We start from the raw sequence: 19,215 nt of genomic DNA on the forward strand, positions 1-19,215 counted from the left end.
CGAGTACCATCGCATGAGACTCTGGCTAAACTCATGTTTCTAAAAATGAATTCAAAGGCACTGTAGATGGAGCCTAATAAGGCATTTTTAATTTATGTGCATTTCATTCTAAGTATAGACTATAATGATTGAATACAACAAAATGTTGATTAAATTCTGAGCGCGTTTTGTCCCTACCAGCCTAGTGTGTCGCACTCGCAAATGATTCACAATTTATTTATTTGTAGGCTATAGCCTTGAAATAATTTAAATAATATGGCCTAAATAATTCATTTTTGTTCCTTCTTAGGCTCCCTGTCTGGCTCCTATTGAGAGTGTTTATAATGATGTTTAATACGACATGTAGCCTATTTGAAATGATGAACGCTTCTTGGTCACCTTTTCCTGTTATTTATTTAAATTCTTTTCATTCAAATCATATGGTTTGGTTTCAATACTTCAAAAGCAAATGGTAGGTCCAGGTCGTCACAAAAATAGATGGGGTGTTGGTTAAATGGTGATTTTAATGAATGGAGTGATTTTGGAAAGGACGTGGAGCATTGGTGTGCACGCGCCGCTCCCATGAGCACGCACCGCTCCCATGAGCACGCACCGCTCCCATGAGCACGCACCGCTCCCATGAGCGATGAGAGGGATTTCAAACCGCTCAACTCCACTCACATACCCTGTTAAATACAAATGTAAGCGAATTTGTTCCCATACATTTGGTCCCCTAAAATGGGTGGATGTTGTAGAAAATGTGCCGTGATTTCTAAACAGTTCACACCGATATGGATGAAAATACCCTCAAATTAAAGAGGACAGTCCTCACTTTAACGTCATTGTATCATTTTAAATCTAAAGTGCTGAAGTATAGAGCCAAAACAACAAAGAATGTGTCTCTGTCCCAATACTTTGAGCTCAATGTATATACTGTATTATACTGTAGCCCAGACTCAATACCAGAGAACCCTGCGAGTGTACGAAACAAAATCCTTACACCTAGCCTAAAAATGGGAATCTGGAGAGACAATGGCATTCTCATGGCACAAGAGATTATCACTGGTAGACTGTAACAATGGAAAGTCTACCACTGACAATACAACAAGGATGAATAAAACATCTTCCTAGTAGGATGACCCTCTCCTTTCAGGTAGTAACACTGTTCTATTCTACACTGTGCTCCATCTGTTATTACTTAACACACTAACACAGATTGTTTCGGTTGTCTTCAAAGACTAAAGAGAGCCATCTTGGAGGAGGCGAGAGGAGAGCCTGCCCAGAAAGGAGGAGGAAGAAGAGAGCGTGAGGAGGAAAAGAGAAGGGGTAAAGAGAATGAGTAAAGGAAGTGAGAGGAAGATGAAGAGAGAACTAGAGAGAGAGAACGAGAACGAGAGAGAGAACGAGAACGAGAGAGAGAGAGAACGAGAGAGAGAGAACGAGAGAGAGAGAACGAGAACGAGAGAGAGAGAGAACGAGAGAGAGAGAACGAGAGAGAGAGAACGAGAACGAGAACGAGAGAGAGAACGAGAGAGAGGGAACGAGAGAGAACGAGAGAGAGGGAACGAGAGAGAAAGAGAACGAGAGAGAGAGAGGGAACGAGAGAGAAAGAGAGAACGAGAGAGAACGAGAGAGAACTAGAAAGAGAGAACGAGAGAGAGACGAGAAAGAGAACGAGAGAGAGAGAACAAGAGAGAGAACGAGAGAGAGAGAACGAGAACGAGAGAGAACGAGAGAGAGAGAACGAGAGAGAACGAGAGAGAGAGAGAACGAGAGAGAACTAGAAAGAGAGAGAACGAGAGAGAACTAGAAAGAGAGAACGAGAGAGAACTAGAAAGAGAGAACGAGAGAGAGAGAGAGAGAGAACGAGAGAGAGAGAGAACGAGAGAGAGAACGAGAGAACGAGAGAGAGAGAACGAGAGAGAGAGAACGAGAGAGAGAGAACGAGAGAGATAGAGAACGAGAGAGAGAGAGAACGAGAGAGAGAGAACGAGAGAGAGAGAGAACGAGAGAGAGAGAGAGAGAGAACGAGAGAGAGAGAACGAGAGAGAGAGAGAGAACGAGAACTAGAGAGAACGAGAACTAGAGAGAACGAGAACTAGAGAGAACGAGAACTAGAGAGAGAGAGAGAACTAGAGAGAACTAGAGAGAACTAGAGAGAACGAGAGAGAACGAGAGAGAGAGAGAGAGAACGAGAGAGAGAGAGAGAACGAGAGAGAGAGAGAGAACGAGAGAGAGAGAGAACGAGAGAGAGAGAGAGAACGAGAGAGAGAGAGAACGAGAGAGAGAGAGAGAGAGAACGAGAGAGAAGAGAGAGAACGAGAGAGAGAGAGAACGAGAGAGAGAGAGAGAACGAGAACTAGAGAGAACGAGAACTAGAGAGAACGAGAACTAGAGAGAACGAGAAGAGAGAGAAAACGAGAGAACGAGAGAGAACTAGAGAGAACTAGAGAGAACGAGAGAGAACGAGAGAGAACGAGAGAGAACGAGAGAGAGAGAGAGAACGAGAGAGAACTAGAGAGAGAGAACGAGAGAGAGAGAGAGAACTGAGAGAGAAGAGAGAGAGAGAGAAGAGAACTAGAGAGAACGAGAACTAGAAGAGAGAACTAGAGAGAGAGAACGAGAACTAGAGAGAACGAGAACTAGAGAGAAGAGAGAACTAGAAGAGAGAGAGAGAGAACGAGAGAGAGAGAGAGAACGAGAGAGAGAAAACGAGAGAGAGAGAGAGAACGAGAGAACGAGAGAGAGAACAAGAGAGAGAGAGAAACGAGAGAGAAGAACGAGAGAGAGAGAGAACGAGAGAACGAGAGAGAGAGAGAGAGAGAGAGAGAGAGAACGAGAACTAGAGAGAAACGAGAACTAGAGAGAGAGAGAGAGAGAACTAGAGAGAACGAGAGAGAACGAGAGAGAGAGAACGAGAAGAGAGAAATCGAGAGAGAGAAAACGAGAGAGAGAGAGAACGAGAGAGAGAGAGAGAGAGAACGAGAGAGAGAGAGAGAGAGAGAGAGAGAGAGAACGAGAGAGAGAGAAGAGAGAGAGAGAGAGAGAGAGAAACGAGAGAGAGAGAGAGAGACGAGAGAGAGAACGAGAGAGAGAGAGAGAGACGAGAGAGAGAGAGAGAGAGAGAACGAGAGAGAGAGAGAAAACGAGAGAGAGAGAGAGAACGAGAGAGAGAGAGAAGAGAGAGAGAGAGAGAGAGAAAACGAGAGAGAGAGAGAGAGAAAGAGAGAGAGAGAGAGAGAACGAGAGAACGAGAGAGAAGAGAGAGAGAGAGAGAACGAGAGAGAGAGAGAGAGAACGAGAGAGAGAGAGAACGAGAGAGAGAGAGAGAACGAGAGAACTAGAGAACGAGAAAGAAAGAGAGAGAGAACGAGAGAACTAGAGAGAGAACGAGAGAGAGACTAGAGAGAGAACGAGAGAGAGAGAAGAGAGAGAGAGAACGAGAGAGAGAGAGAGAGAGAACGAGAGAACTAGAGAGAGACTAGAGAGAGAGAACGAGAGAGAACGAGAGAGAACTAGAGAGAAGAGAGACTAGAGAGAAGAACGAGAGAGAACGAGAGAGAACGAGAGAGAACTAGAACGAGAGAGAGAACTAGAGAGAGAGAACGAGAGAAGAACGAGAGAGAGAAAACGAGAGAACGAGAGAGAAGAGAGACGAGAGAAGAGAGAGAGAGAGAGAGAGAACGAGAGAGAGAGAGAACTAGAGAGAGAGAGAGAGAGAGAGAGAGAGAACTAGAGAGAGAGAGAGAACTAGAGAGAGAACGAGAGAGAGAGAGAGAGAGAGAGAACGAGAGAGAGAGAGAGAAGAAGAAACGAGAGAGAGAGAGAACGAGAGAGAACGAGAAGAGAAACGAGAGAGAAGAGAGAACTAGAGAGAGAGAAAACGAGAGAGAGAGAACGAGAGAGAGAGAGAGAGAGAGAGAGAGAGAACGAGAGAGAGAGAGAAACGAGAGAGAGAGAGAGAGAAACGAGAGAGAGAGAGAGAACGAGAGAGAGAAGAGAACGAGAGAGAGAGAGAGAGAACGAGAGAGAGAAGAGAGAGAACGAGAGAGAGAGAGAGAACGAGAGAGAGAGAAACGAGAGAGAGAGAGAACAAGAGAGAGAGAACGAGAGAACGAGAGAGAGAGAAGAACAAGAGAGAGAGAGAACAAGAGAGAGAGAGAACGAGAGAGAGAACTAGAGAGAGAGAGAGAACGAGAGAGAGAGAGAGAGAAACGAGAGAGAGAGAGAAACGAGAGAGAGAGAGAAAGAGAGAGAGAGAGAACGAGAAGAGAGAGAAACGAGAGAGAGAGAGAAACGAGAGAGAGAGAGAGAGAGAACGAGAGAGAGAGAGAGAGAAGAGAGAGAAACGAGAGAGAAACGAGAGAGAGAACGAGAGAGAGAGAGAGAACGAGAGAGAGAGAGAGAACGAGAGAGAGAGAGAACGAGAGAGAGAGAGAACGAGAGAGAACGAGAGAACGAGAGAGAGAGAGAGAGAAGAGAGAGAGAAGAACGAGAGAGAGAGAGAACGAGAACGAGAGAGAGAGAGAACGAGAGAGAGAGAGAGAAACGAGAGAGAGAAGAAGAACGAGAGAGAGAGAAGAGACGAGAAGAGAGAATGAGAGAACGAGAGAGAGAGAGAACAAGAGAGAGAGAGAACAAGAGAGAGAGAGAACAAGAGAGAGAGAGAGAACGAGAGAGAGAGAGAGAACGAGAGAGAGAGAGAGAGAACGAGAGAGAGAGAGAACGAGAGAGAGAGAGAGAACGAGAGAGAAGAGAACGAGAGAGAGAGAACGAGAGAGAGAGAGAGAACGAGAGAGAGAGAACGAGAGAGAGAGAACGAGAGAGAGAGAGAGAGAGAGAGAACGAGAAAGAACTAGAGAGAACGAGAAAGAACTAGAGAGAGAGAACGAGAGAGAGAGAACGAGAGAGAACTAGAGAGAGAGAGAGAGAACTAGAGAGAGAGAGAGAGAACTAGAGAGAGAGAACTAGAGAGAGAGAGAGAGAGAGAGAGAGAGAGCGAGAGAACGAGAGAACTAGAGAGAGAGAGAGAGAGCGAGAGAACGAGAGAGAACTAGAGAGAGAGAGAACTAGCGAGAGAGAGAGAGAGAGAACGAGAGAGAACTAGAGAGAGAGAACGAGAGAGAGAACTAGAGAGAGAAAGAGAGAGAACGAGAGAACGAGAGAGAGAACGAGAGAGAGAGAGAACGAGAGAGAGAACGAGAGAGAGAACGAGAGAGAGAGAACGAGAAAGAGAGAGAGAGAACGAGAACGAGAGAACGAGAGAGAGAACGAGAGAGAGAACGAGAGAGAGAACGAGAGAGAGAACGAGAGAGAGAGAGAGAGAAGAGAGAGAAACGAGAGAGAGAGAACGAGAGAGAGAGAGAGAACGAGAGAGAGAGAGAGAACGAGAGAGAGAAGAACGAGAGAGAGAAGAGAGAGAGAGAGAAGAGAAGAGAACGAGAGAGAGAGAACGAGAGAGAGAACGAGAGAGAGAGAACGAGAACGAGAAGAGAGAAAGACGAGAGAGAGAGAGAACGAGAGAGAGAGAGAACGAGAACTAGAGAGAGAGAACGAGAAAGAACTAGAGAGAGAGAACGAGAGAGAGAGAGAGAGAGAGAGAGCGAGAGAACGAGAGAGAACTAGAGAGAGAGAGAACGAGAGAGAGAGAGAACGAGAACTAGAGAGAGAGAGCGAGAGAGAGAGAGAACGAGAACTAGAGAGAGAGAACTAGAGAGAGAGAGAACTAGAGAGAGAGAGAGAGAGAGAGAGAGAGAGAGAACTAGAGAGAGAGAGAACTAGAGAGAGAGAGAACGAGAGAGAGAGAGAGAAAGAGAGAGAGAGAGAACGAGAGAGAGAGAGAACGAGAAAGAACTAGAGAGAGAACGAGAGAGAGAGAACGAGAAAGAACTAGAGAGAGAGAACGAGAGAGAGAACGAGAGAGAACTAGAGAGAGAGAGAGAGCGAGAGAACGAGAGAGAACTAGAGAGAGAGAGAACGAGAGAGAGAGAACTAGAGAGAGAGAGAACGAGAAAGAACTAGAGAGAGAACTAGAGAGAGAGAACTAGAGAGAGAGAGAACGAGAGAGAGAGAGAGAGAGACGAGAGAGAGAGAACGAGAGAGAGAACGAGAGAGAGAACGAGAGAGAGAGAGAGAGAACGAGAGAGAGAGAACGAGAGAGAGAGAGAACGAGAGAGAGAGAGAAGAACGAGAGAGAGAGAGAGAAAACGAGAGAGAGAGAACGAGAGAGAGAGAGAACGAGAGAGAGAGAGAGAGAGAGAGAGAGAGAGAGAGAACGAGAGAGAGAGAACGAGAGAGAGAGAACGAGAGAGAGAGAACGAGAGAGAGAGAACGAGAGAGAGAGAACTAGAGAGAGAGAACTAGAGAGAGAGAACGAGAGAGAACTAGAGAGAGAGAACTAGAGAGAGAGAACTAGAGAGAGAGAACTAGAGAGAGAGAGAGAGAGAACTAGAGAGAGAGAACGAGAGAGAGAACGAGAACGAGAGAGAGAACTAGAGAGAGAGAACGAGAGAGAGAGAACTAGAGAGAGAGAACGAGAGAGAGAGAACTAGAGAGAGAAACTAGAGAGAGAGAACGAGAGAGAACTAGAGAGAGAGAATGAGAGAGAGAGAACGAGAGAGAGAGAACGAGAGAGAACTAGAGAGAGAGAACGAGAGAGAGAACGAGAGAGAGAACGAGACAGAGAGAACGAGAGAACGAGAACGAGAGAGAGAACTAGAGAGAGAGAACGAGAGAGAGAGAACGAGAGAGAGAACTAGAGAGAGAGAACGAGAGAGAGAGAACGAGAGAGAGAGAACGAGAGAGAGAACTAGAGAGAGAGAGAGAGAGAACTAGAGAGAGAGAACGAGAGAGAACGAGAGAGAGAGAACGAGAGAGAGAACGAGAGAGAGAACGAGAGAGAGAGAACGAGAGAGAGAACGAGAACGAGAGAGAGAACGAGAACGAGAGAGAGAGAACGAGAACGAGAGAGAGAACGAGAACGAGAGAGAGAACTAGAGAGAGAGAACGAGAGAGAGAAACTAGAGAGAGAAGAGAGAGAGAACGAGAGAACGAGAGAGAGAGAACGAGAGAAGAACGAACGAGAACGAGAGAGAGAGAGAGAACGAGAGAGAGAGAACGAGAGAGAGAGAGAGAACGAGAGAGAGAGAGAAGAGAACGAGAGAGAGAGAGAGAGAACGAGAGAGAGAGAACGAGAGAGAGAACGAGAGAGAGAGAACGAGAGAGAGAGAACGAGAGAGAGAGAACGAGAGAGAGAACGAGAGAGAGAAGAAGAACGAGAGAGAGAGAGAACGAGAACTAGAGAACGAGAGAACGAGAACGAGAGAGAGAGAGAACTAGAGAGAGAGAGAGAGAGAGAGAGAGAGAGAAGAAGAGAACTAGAGAGAGAGAGAACGAGAGAGAGAGAGAGAAGAGAGAACGAGAGAGAGAGAGAGACGAGAGAGAGAGAGAGAGAGAGAACGAGAGAGAGAACGAGAGAGAGAAACGAGAGAGAGAGAACGAGAGAGAGAACGAGAGAGAGAACGAGAGAGAGAGAACGAGAGAGAGAGAACGAGAGAGAACGAGAGAACGAGAGAGAGAGAGAGAACGAACGAGAGAGAGAGAGAGAACGAGAGAGAGAGAACGAGAGAACGAGAACGAGAGAGAGAGAACGAACGAGAGAGAGAGAAACGAGAACGAGAGAGAGAGAGAGAGAGAAGAGAGAAGAGAGAGAGAACGAGAGAGAACGAGAGAGAGAGAGAGAGAACGAGAGAGAGAGAGAAGAGAGAGAGACTAGAGAACGAGAGAGAAGAGAGAACGAGAGAGAACTAGAGAGAGAGAACGAGAGAGAACGAGAGAACTAGAGAGAGAGAACGAGAGAGAACTAGAGAGAGAGAACGAGAGAGAACTAGAGAGAGAGAACGAGAGAGAACTAGAGAGAGAGAACGAGAGAGAACTAGAGAGAGAGAACGAGAGAGAGAGAAACGAGAGAGAGAGAGAGAACGAGAGAGAGAACGAGAGAACGAGAGAACGAGAGAGAGAGAGAACGAGAGAGAGAACGAGAGAACGAGAGAGAGAGAGAGAACGAGAGAGAGAGAGAGAACGAGAGAGAGAGAGAGAACGAGAGAGAGAGAGAGAACGAGAGAGAGAGAGAGAACGAGAGAGAGAAGAGAGAGAGAGAGAGAACGAGAGAGAGAGAGAAACGAGAGAGAGAGAGAGAGAACGAGAGAGAACGAGAGAGAGAGAGAGAGAGAACGAGAGAGAGAACGAGAGAGAGAACGAGAGAGAGAACGAGAGAGAGAACGAGAGAGAGAACGAGAGAGAGAACGAGAGAGAGAACGAGAGAGAGAACGAGAGAGAAACGAGAGAGAACGAGAGAGAACGAGAGAGAACGAGAGAGAACGAGAGAGAACGAGAGAGAACGAGAGAGAGAGAGAGAACGAGAGAGAAACGAGAGAGAGAGAGAGAGAGAGAGAAGAGAGAGAGAGAGAGAACGAGAGAGAGAGAGAGAACGAGAGAGAGAGAAAGAGAGAGAGAGAGAGAGAGAGAGAGAGAGAGAGAGAGAGAGGATGATTAATAGAAGGTTAGAAAAGGAGGATGAAGAAAAGAAAGGAGGACTTACAGGTGTCTGAATCATCATGGCTCTCTGGTCCCTCATGGTTCTGACTATGTCTAATGGATAGATGGGCTGACTGCACTCCATCAGGCACAACGCTGTCTCCATGGTGATGAGAACTCCAGTTCGGCCAATCCCTGCGCTGAGTGATGACACACAAGCGGGAGAGGAGGAGGAGAGGAGGGAAGGGGGCGGAGAAAGAAGTTTCACAATAAACTCATGACATCATTTCTACCTTTTAAAACCCTCGAGTCAATATCCGCAGCCCCGCTGAAATCCAATGAGCATTGTAAAAAAATATTTAAAAAAAAAAATCTGTCTGTTTAAACTAGATATCTGCATGGGCTGTATCTCAATCCACCGTATCTGCCGAAATCGGCCTTCGACATCTGCAGTGAAAGGAGGCAGAGCTAGTGGTGTTTGTTAGACCATGAGACATCCCAAAAATCAGTCTTCTACATCTGCAGTGAAAGGAGGTAGAGCTAGTGATGTTTGTTAGACCATGAGACATCCCGAAAATCAGTCTTCTACATCTGCAGTGAAAGGAGGTAGAGCTAGTGGTGTTTGTTAGACCATGAGACATCCCGAAAATCAGTCTTCTACATCTGCAGTGAAAGGAGGCAGAGCTAGTGGTGTTTGTTAGACCATGAGACATCCCGAAAATCAGTCTTCTACATCTGCAGTGAAAGGAGGCAGAGCTAGTGGTGTTTGTTAGACCATGAGACATCCCGAAAATCAGTCTTCTACATCTGCAGTGAAAGGAGGTAGAGCTAGTGGTGTTTGTTAGACCATGAGACATCCCGAAAATCCGTCTTCTACATCTGCAGTGAAAGGAGGTAGAGCTAGTGGTGTTTGTTAGACCATGAGACATCTTGAAAATCAGTCTTCTACATCTGCAGTGAAAGGAGGTAGAGCTAGTGGTGTTTGTTAGACCATGAGACATCTTGAAAATCAGTCTTCTACATCTGCAGTGAAAGGAGGTAGAGCTAGTGGTGTTTGTTAGACCATGAGACATCTTGAAAATCAGTCTTCTACATCTGCAGTGAAAGGAGGCAGAGCTAGTAGTGTTTGTTAGACCATGAGACATCCCGAAAATCGGTCTTCTCAAGAGAACGTCTGCAGGATCCGAACGGTATGGCCCACAAACTATTATGACCCCTCTACGGAAAGGTGAGTCTCTCTGTTGTTTGTCTCTACTCCGCCCCCACAAGCCTCACAAGACTTGCCTGAAGGTTACGGGGTACCAGTAAAAAAGTATGGAAGTAGTTTAGCGCCTAAAAAATATATGTGTCAAAATAAATACAATACTTTCCTGATCTATCTTGTATCTCTCAGATATAGAACAGACACTTCAGAACAAACTTCCTTTAGATGTTCTGGGGGACAGTGTGTTATTCCATGTAGTGAATCTGTTATTCAATGCTTGGGCTAATAGCAGTAAGGCCAAATTCAATGTTTTATCTAACAAAAAAAAATTAAAATATATTTTTTTATACCCGAAGGGGTCCTAAAATATCAAATATCAAAATTATCCATGGTATGACCATCTTAAAACACTTCCATATGTTAGCTCAGTAGAACCCCCTGCGGCTTAGACTCTAGAGGGTTAAATCACTGGATAATTATTTTTCTGGCGTATAGCAACACACAAAGATCGGTTTATGGAATTAAGTCCAGATTCGAATCCAGAAATCTCCCAATCCCTGGGCTCTATACATTAAATACATTCCAGTGTGTTGTTGAGACATATATTGGCTGAGTCAGATAGGTCTTACTTTAGCCAAGTTATATGCCTGAGATGTGGACTTCTAAAAGGTGTGTAGGTGTTCTACCTGGAGTGTTCTGGGCTGCTGGCCTGTGTACTACAGCAGTGTGTAGGTGTTCTATCTGGAGTGTTCTGGGCTGCTGGGCTGTGTACTACAGCAGTGTGTAGGTGTTCTATCTGGAGTGTTCTGGGCTGCTGGCCTGTGTACGTGTTCTATCTGGAGTGTTCTGGGCTGCTGGCCTGTGTACTACAGCAGTGTGTAGGTGTTCTATCTGGAGTGTTCTGGGCTGCTGGGCTGTGTACTACAGCAGTGTGTAGGTGTTCTATCTGGAGTGTTCTGGGCTGCTGGGCTGTGTACTACAGCAGTGTGTAGGTGTTCTATCTGGAGTGTTCTGGGCTGCTGGGCTGTGTACTACAGCAGTGTGTAGGTGTTCTACCTGGAGTGTTCTGGGCTGCTGGCCTGTGTACTACAGCAGTGTGTAGGTGTTCTATCTGGAGTGTTCTGGGCTGCTGGCCTGTGTACTACAGCAGTGTGTAGGTGGTCTATCTGGAGTGTTCTGGGCTGCTGGCCTGTGTACTACAGCAGTGTGTAGGTGTTCTATCTGGAGTGTTCTGGGCTGCTGGCCTGTGTACTACAGCAGTGTGTAGGTGTTCTATCTGGAGTGTTCTGGGCTGCTGGCCTGTGTACTACAGCAGTGTGTAGGTGTTCTATCTGGAGTGTTCTGGGCTGCTGGCCTGTGTACTACAGCAGTGTGTAGGTGTTCTATCTGGAGTGTTCTGGGCTGCTGGCCTGTGTACTACAGCAGTGTGTGTTCTAGGTGTTCTATCTGGAGTGTTCTGGGCTGCTGGGCTGTGTACTACAGCAGTGTGTAGGAGTCTAGTAGAACAGTCAGACAGTTCCACTGGGCTGTGTACTACAGTAGTGTGTAGGAGTCTAGTAGAACAGTCAGACAGTTCCACTGGGCTGTGTACTACAGTAGTGTGTAGGAGTCTAGTAGAACAGTCAGACAGTTCCACTGGGCTGTGTACTACAGTAGTGTGTAGGAGTCTAGTAGAACAGTCAGACAGTTCCACTGGGCTGTGTACTACAGTAGTGTGTAGGAGTCTAGTAGAACAGTCAGACAGTTCCACTGGGCTGTGTACTACAGTAGTGTGTAGGAGTCTAGTAGAACAGTCAGACAGTTCCACTGGGCTGTGTACTACAGTAGTGTGTAGGAGTCAGTCAGTACTGAACAGTCAGACAGTTCCACTGGGCTGTGTACTACAGCAGTGTGTAGGAGTCTAGTAGAACAGTCAGACAGTTCCACTGGGCTGTGTACTACAGTAGTGTGTAGGAGTCTAGTAGAACAGTCAGACAGTTCCACTGGGCTGTGTACTACAGCAGTGTGTAGGAGTCTAGTAGAACAGTCAGACAGTTCCACTGGGCTGTGTACTACAGCAGTGTGTAGGAGTCTAGTAGAACAGTCAGACAGTTCCACTGGGCTGTGTACTACAGCAGTGTGTAGGAGTCTAGTAGAACAGTCAGACAGTTCCACTGGGCTGTGTACTACAGCAGTGTGTAGGTGTTCTATCTGGAGTGTTCTGGGCTGCTGGGCCGTGTACTACAGCAGTGTGTAGGTGTTCTACCTGGAGTGTTCTGGGCTGCTGGCCTGTGTACTACAGCAGTGTGTAGGTGTTCTATCTGGAGTGTTCTGGGCTGCTGGCCTGTGTACTACAGCAGTGTGTAGGTGGTCTATCTGGAGTGTTCTGGGCTGCTGGCCTGTGTACTACAGCAGTGTGTAGGTGTTCTATCTGGAGTGTTCTGGGCTGCTGGCCTGTGTACTACAGCAGTGTGTAGGTGTTCTATCTGGAGTGTTCTGGGCTGCTGGCCTGTGTACTACAGCAGTGTGTAGGTGTTCTATCTGGAGTGTTCTGGGCTGCTGGCCTGTGTACTACAGCAGTGTGTAGGTGTTCTATCTGGAGTGTTCTGGGCTGCTGGCCTGTGTACTACAGCAGTGTGTAGGTGTTCTATCTGGAGTGTTCTGGGCTGCTGGGCTGTGTACTACAGCAGTGTGTAGGAGTCTAGTAGAACAGTCAGACAGTTCCACTGGGCTGTGTACTACAGTAGTGTGTAGGAGTCTAGTAGAACAGTCAGACAGTTCCACTGGGCTGTGTACTACAGTAGTGTGTAGGAGTCTAGTAGAACAGTCAGACAGTTCCACTGGGCTGTGTACTACAGTAGTGTGTAGGAGTCTAGTAGAACAGTCAGACAGTTCCACTGGGCTGTGTACTACAGTAGTGTGTAGGAGTCTAGTAGAACAGTCAGACAGTTCCACTGGGCTGTGTACTACAGTAGTGTGTAGGAGTCTAGTAGAACAGTCAGACAGTTCCACTGGGCTGTGTACTACAGTAGTGTGTAGGAGTCTAGTAGAACAGTCAGACAGTTCCACTGGGCTGTGTACTACAGTAGTGTGTAGGAGTCTAGTAGAACAGTCAGACAGTTCCACTGGGCTGTGTACTACAGCAGTGTGTAGGAGTCTAGTAGAACAGTCAGACAGTTCCACTGGGCTGTGTACTACAGTAGTGTGTAGGAGTCTAGTAGAACAGTCAGACAGTTCCACTGGGCTGTGTACTACAGCAGTGTGTAGGAGTCTAGTAGAACAGTCAGACAGTTCCACTGGGCTGTGTACTACAGCAGTGTGTAGGAGTCTAGTAGAACAGTCAGACAGTTCCACTGGGCTGTGTACTACAGCAGTGTGTAGGAGTCTAGTAGAACAGTCAGACAGTTCCACTGGGCTGTGTACTACAGTAGTGTGTAGGAGTCTAGTAGAACAGTCAGACAGTTCCACTGGGCTGTGTACTACAGTAGTGTGTAGGAGTCTAGTAGAACAGTCAGACAGTTCCACTGGGCTGTGTACTACAGCAGTGTGTAGGAGTCTAGTAGAACAGTCAGACAGTTCCACTGGGCTGTGTACTACAGTAGTGTGTAGGAGTCTAGTAGAACAGTCAGACAGTTCCACTGGGCTGTGTACTACAGCAGTGTGTAGGAGTCTAGTAGAACAGTCAGACAGTTCCACTGGGCTGTGTACTACAGTAGTGTGTAGGAGTCTAGTAGAACAGTCAGACAGTTCCACTGGGCTGTGTACTACAGTAGTGTGTAGGAGTCTAGTAGAACAGTCAGACAGTTCCACTGGGCTGTGTACTACAGTAGTGTGTAGGAGTCTAGTAGAACAGTCAGACAGTTCCACAAACAGGGAGAGGAGTAGCCTCTGTAGTTGAGACAAAAGGGCTGAGGTCAGATCGAGGGATCCTGTGATGAGTTGTTTAGTGAAAACATAAGACCATTTCTTGCTATACATCTAAGGATGTGTGTCATGCATTCTGTTCCCTACCTGCAGTGGACCACCATGGGCTCATCCTTGCCGGCTCGTTTGCTTCGCACCAGACTGACAAAGTCCAGGAAGTCCATGGAGTCATCTGGGACGCCATGGTCCGGCCAGGCCACGTACTGGATCTGGGTCAACTCCCGGACCTCCTCGCTCTGTCACCATGGCAACACAACAGTACAGTCAGTGCAATGTCGCCATGACAACAACAACAACGACTGTCTGCTCTGCACCCCCCTTTATTACCATCTCACCACGACACCACGCTGAGACACCTCACCGACACCACGCTGAGACACCTCACCGACACCACGCTGAGACACCTCACCGACACCACGCTGAGACACCTCACCGACACCACGCTGAGACACCTCACCGACACCACACTGAGACACCTCACCGACACCACACTGAGACACCTCACCGACACCTCACTGAGACACCTCACTGAGACACCTCACTGAGACACCTCACCACGACACACACAGAGACACCTCACCACGACACACACCGAGACACCTCACCACGACACACGCCGAGACACCTCACCACGACACACGCCGAGACACCTCACCGACACACACCGAGACACCTCACCGACACACACTGAGACACCTCACCGACACACGCTGAGACACCTCACCGACACACGCCGAGACACCTCACCGACACACACTGAGACACCTCACCGACACACACTGAGACACCTCACCGACACACGCCGAGACACCTCACAGACACCACGCTGAGACACCTCACCGACAATGGTGGAGCACAGCCAGACCAGCACGGTTAATCAAAAACTATTATGGGATGTGTGTTTGCCCTTTCAACATCGTCTATCAGTGTCGCTATGGTAACACACACAGGCTGCATGTTAATACTAGAAGCCTCATGGCTGTAGCTGCTGGTCCCCATGGCAACATGATGATCCACGAGGCCGAAAAAGAACAGCCCACACAAGTCACCATGCCAAATATTTTAAACGCTGAACGCGATAGTTCCAATGCTGTGTTCGTAACGCTTTGAATCGTTTCGTTTTAGCTGTGATCCACAATTTCGCTAAGTTTACTTTGACTTCCAAATAGTTGTCATTGCATTAGCACTGGCCATTGGGAAACACAACACTGACTAGTGAGCGTCATGTACCTCGAGGTGTGTCAGGGTCATGTCTCGGACCAGGAAGGCAGAATTACCCTCCTCGGTGAGACAGGCCAGCTGGAAGCAGCCGTACGAGGCAGTGCTGTCAGGGTTGGGCCAGTACTGATGACACTTTACCTGTCGGCACAGAGCAGCAACATAAGACCTCAGACACAGATTAATATGGCATCATGATAGAAAAAACAGGATCAATTAAATGTTTCTTTACTCCAGAAAAACTCCTGTTTATATTGAGTGCATGACTCGGGCCTGGAGTTTTTCCTTCTTAGGAGTTTTTCCTGAACAAACTAACCTGTCTCCTTTCCCTGGAGGCCCAGAGAGGATACAGTACATGTCTAACCCTACTGTACATACCCGTCCCCTCTCCACCTGGGTGGTGAGCATGACCACCATGGAGGAGCTCTGCTCCCAGGTCATCTGCCAGAAGTCTGGGCACGTGTTGGGCAGCGGGCCCTGGCACGCAATGTACCGGTTGATCAGGCTGGATGCTGGGATCTCCATCTAGAGTACAGGGAGGAGAATAAGACCTGTGTGTAGGGCTGTTAACGATCAACAGTGTGTGGGCATGTGAGCATGTGTCCATTTCCAGTCCTTGGAGTGGAGACTACACCTCCATCTTGGCCGACAGAGGTCTATTTTAGGCCTGCTGAACAAAGAGTCCATGGTAGTGTGGGTGGAGTGAGGCGAACAGCATATGTGATGAGGGAGGAGGTTAGAGAAACTCACGTTGATGTAATTTGCATTGATGTAGTCATCTGTGCTTTTCAGAATGACCCGTGTGGCGTCATCTAAAAATGAAAGAGAAGAGAGAGACAGGGGAGCGAGAGAGAGAAGAGAGAGACAGGGGAGCGAGAGAAGAGAGAGACAGGGGAGCGAGAGAAGAGAGAGACAGGGGAGCGAGAGAAGAGAGAGAGAGAAGAGAGAGACAGGGGAGAGAGAGAAGAGAGAGACAGGGGAGCGAGAGAAGAGAGACAGGGGAGCGCGAGAGAAGAGAGAGACAGGGGGGAGCGAGAAGAGAGAGACAGGGGAGCGAGAGAGAAGAGAGAGACAGGGGAGCGAGAGAGAAGAGAGAGACAGGGGAGCGAGAGAGAAGAGAGAGACAGGGGAGCGAGAGAGAAGAGAGAGACCGGGGAGCGAGAGAGAAGAGAGAGACCGGGGGGAGAGAGAAGAGAGAGACCGGGGAGCGAGAGAGAAGAGAGAGACAGGGGGGAGAGAGAAGAGAGAGACAGGGGAGCGAGAGAGAAGAGAGAGACCGGGGAGCGAGAGAGAAGAGAGAGACCGGGGAGCGAGAGAGAAGAGAGAGACAGGGGAGAGAGAGAAGAGAGAGACAGGGGAGAGAGATAAGAGAGAGACAGGGGAGCGAGAGAAGAGAGAGACAGGGGAGCGAGAGAAGAGAGAGACAGGGGAGAGAGATAAGAGAGAGACAGGGGAGCGAGAGAAGAGAGAGACAGGGGAGCGAGAGAAGAGAGAGACAGGGGAGAGAGATAAGAGAGAGACAGGGGAGCGAGAGAAGAGAGAGACAGGGGAGAGAGAGAAGAGAGAGACAGGGGAGAGAGAGAAGAGAGAGACCGGGGGAGAGAGAGAAGAGAGAGACAGGGGAGAGAGAGAAGAGAGAGACAGGGGAGAGAGAGAAGAGAGAGACAGGGGAGCGAGAGAAGAGACAGGGGAGAGAGAGAAGAGAGAGACAGGGGAGAGAGAGAAGAGAGAGACAGGGGAGAGAGAGAAGAGAGAGACAGGGGAGAGAGAGAAGAGAGAGAAAGGAGGAGAGGAGTGTGAAATGGTCAGTTAACATAGTCTGTTAACACAGACTAAGAAAAGTGAAGACAACTGTGTGTAGGAGACTGTAGTGTGATGTGATACTCACAGGGTGAGATGTCTCTGTAGCGGTTTTTGGAAATGTTTTGAGGTAATTTGGCACACAACATTGTCATTCCAGGACTTTTCCGGTAGAGTTGCTGTGAGAAAATAATAAAAGCGTTAGGAAAAAAAAAAAACTTGACTGGTAATCAGACTTTAACTCTACACAAGCACCTCGTTCTTTATCCCCCTCAATACATTTAGAAATGTGGAGCAAGGAACCATGATATTTCAGCAAAGCATCAAACATCACAATCAGAACGCCTGCTATGTCTGAACATTCAGAATCAGAACGCCTGCTATGTCTGAACATTCAGAATCAGAACGCCTGCTATGTCTGAACATTCAGAATCAGAACGCCTGCTATGTCTGAACATTCAGAATCAGAACGCCTGCTATGTCTGAACATTCAGAATCAGAACGCCTGCTATGTCTGAACATTCAGAATCAGAACGCCTGCTATGTCTGAACATTCAGAATCAGAAAGCCTGCTATGTCTGAACATTCACAATCAGAACGCCTGCTATGTCTGAACATTCAGAATCAGAACGCCTGCTATGTCTGAACATTCAGAATCAGAACGCCTGCTATGTCTGAACATTCAGAATCAGAACGCCTGCTATGTCTGAACGTTCAGAATCAGAACGCCTGCTATGTCTGAACGTTCACAATCAGAACGCCTGCTATGTCTGAACATTCAGAATCAGAACGCCTGCTATGTCTGAACATTCACAATCAGAACCCCTGCTATGTCTGAACATTCACAATCAGAACGCCTGCCATGTCTGAACATTCACAATCAGAACGCCTGCCATGTCTGAACATTCAGAATCAGAACGCCTGCTATGTCTGAACATTCAGAATCAGAACGCCTGCTATGTCTGAACATTCAGAATCAGAACGCCTGCCATGTCTGAACATTCAGAATCAGAACCCCTGCTATGTCTGAACATTCACAATCAGAACCCCTGCTATGTCTGAACATTCACAATCAGAACGCCTGCTATGTCTGAACATTCACAATCAGAACGCCTGCTATGTCTGAACATTCAGAATCAGAACGCCTGCTATGTCTGAACGTTCACAATCAGAACGCCTGCCATGTCTGAACATTCAGAATCAGAACGCCTGCTATGTCTGAACATTCAGAATCAGAACGCCTGCTATGTCTGAACATTCAGAATCAGAACGCCTGCCATGTCTGAACATTCAGAATCAGAACGCCTGCTATGTCTGAACGTTCACAATCAGAACGCCTGCTATGTCTGAACATTCACAATCAGAACGCCTGCTATGTCTGAACGTTCACAATCAGAACGCTCATCGCACTCTAGCAACTCCTTGTGGCGGGCCGGGCGCCTGCAGGCTGACCTCGGTTGTCAGTTAAACTGTTTCCTCCGACACATTGGTGCGGAGGTTAAGCGGGCGAGTGTTGAGAAGCGCTTTGGCGGGTCTTGCTTCGGAGGATGAATGACTCGACCTTCGCCTCCCGAGTCCGTTGGGGAGTTGTAGTGAACAGACAAGATGGAAATTGGGGAGAAAAGGGGGGTAAAAATATAAATGAAATAAATAAAGTTACTTGGCGATTATTCCTCACACAGAAACAGGTGTTATAGTAGTTGTCTTATGTGCCATAACCTAGAAGTTATGGGGGTCTCTGTGAGGGGCATCACCCTGCACTTGGAGGGCACAGTAAATCACAGCAATAAAGCTGATACTGTAGAACTTATGTAACACCAGTCCAGGGCAACATTTCCCTCCAGAAAGTGGTAACCTCTTTCGTGACCTCAATGAGGTGAAAACAATAGTGCACAAACTAGGGGGAGCAACAAAAAAAATGAACAAGACCCACATGACTCGAGGTACAACAAAAAAAATCACAAGAACATTGAGTGGAATAGACGTGATAGTCTTGCTCATGAAAACTTTAAATTTATAGATGAGGTGAGGACCGACTCACATCAAACTGGGCTAGTACTTCCCCGCTGACCAGACCCTCCTTCAGGGTGTTCATGGAGTCCCTCCAGGCGTCCTGGTCCAGCTGACTGGGGTCCTGGGGACACTTCTCTGGGATGTACTGGAAGTCTGGCTCGGTCTCCTGCTTCTCCTCCACCATGTCATAGATGGCTGGAGAGACAGGGAAGGAAGTAACACAGTTAGTTAGAATAGTGTAGAACAACAGCATCTCTTATTATTAGGCTCTGCTCAGTTTCAATATTCACACCAGCATACCACTTAAAAAGAAGCAATGTATTAGGTATTGGATTCTAACTGGAATGCTATACGCTAGTGTGGATATTGGAAGGTAGCCTCTGATGTCACTTGTTCTTCTACCTATATCATAATGATTTGGCCTGTTTTAACTGCATATTTCAATAGTGGTCCCGTGTAGCTCAGTTGGTAGAGCATGGAGCTTGCAACGCCAGGGTTGTGGGTTCAATTCCCACGGGGGACCAGTATGCAAAAAGTATGCAATTACTACTCACTGTAAGTCG

The 19,215-nt window shown here is 47.6% G+C and overlaps 1 protein-coding gene and 1 non-coding gene across 4 annotated transcripts in view; one reads left to right on the forward strand and one right to left on the reverse strand.

The window, feature by feature from the left end:
• LOC115119548 (tyrosine-protein phosphatase non-receptor type 4-like) overlaps positions 1-19,215 on the reverse strand; it is a 132,839-nt gene that overhangs the window by 5,590 nt on the left and 108,034 nt on the right. For all 3 annotated transcript variants that reach the window (XM_065019039.1, XM_065019041.1, XM_065019040.1), the window contains exons 20-26: positions 18,681-18,847; positions 16,728-16,818; positions 15,590-15,651; positions 15,218-15,364; positions 14,852-14,980; positions 13,709-13,857; positions 8,579-8,714 (exon numbers count right to left, since the gene is read on the reverse strand). In XM_065019039.1, coding sequence (XP_064875111.1) covers positions 8,579-8,714; positions 13,709-13,857; positions 14,852-14,980; positions 15,218-15,364; positions 15,590-15,651; positions 16,728-16,818; positions 18,681-18,847 — 881 coding nt within the window. The remainder of the gene's footprint in view (positions 1-8,578; positions 8,715-13,708; positions 13,858-14,851; positions 14,981-15,217; positions 15,365-15,589; positions 15,652-16,727; positions 16,819-18,680; positions 18,848-19,215) is intronic.
• Positions 19,101-19,176, forward strand: trnaa-ugc (transfer RNA alanine (anticodon UGC)). The gene has a single exon. It is a non-coding gene; the product is annotated as a tRNA-Ala (tRNA).

The sequence above is a fragment of the Oncorhynchus nerka genome, linkage group LG1 (assembly GCF_034236695.1).
Source record: "Oncorhynchus nerka isolate Pitt River linkage group LG1, Oner_Uvic_2.0, whole genome shotgun sequence".
NCBI lineage: Eukaryota > Metazoa > Chordata > Actinopteri > Salmoniformes > Salmonidae > Oncorhynchus > Oncorhynchus nerka.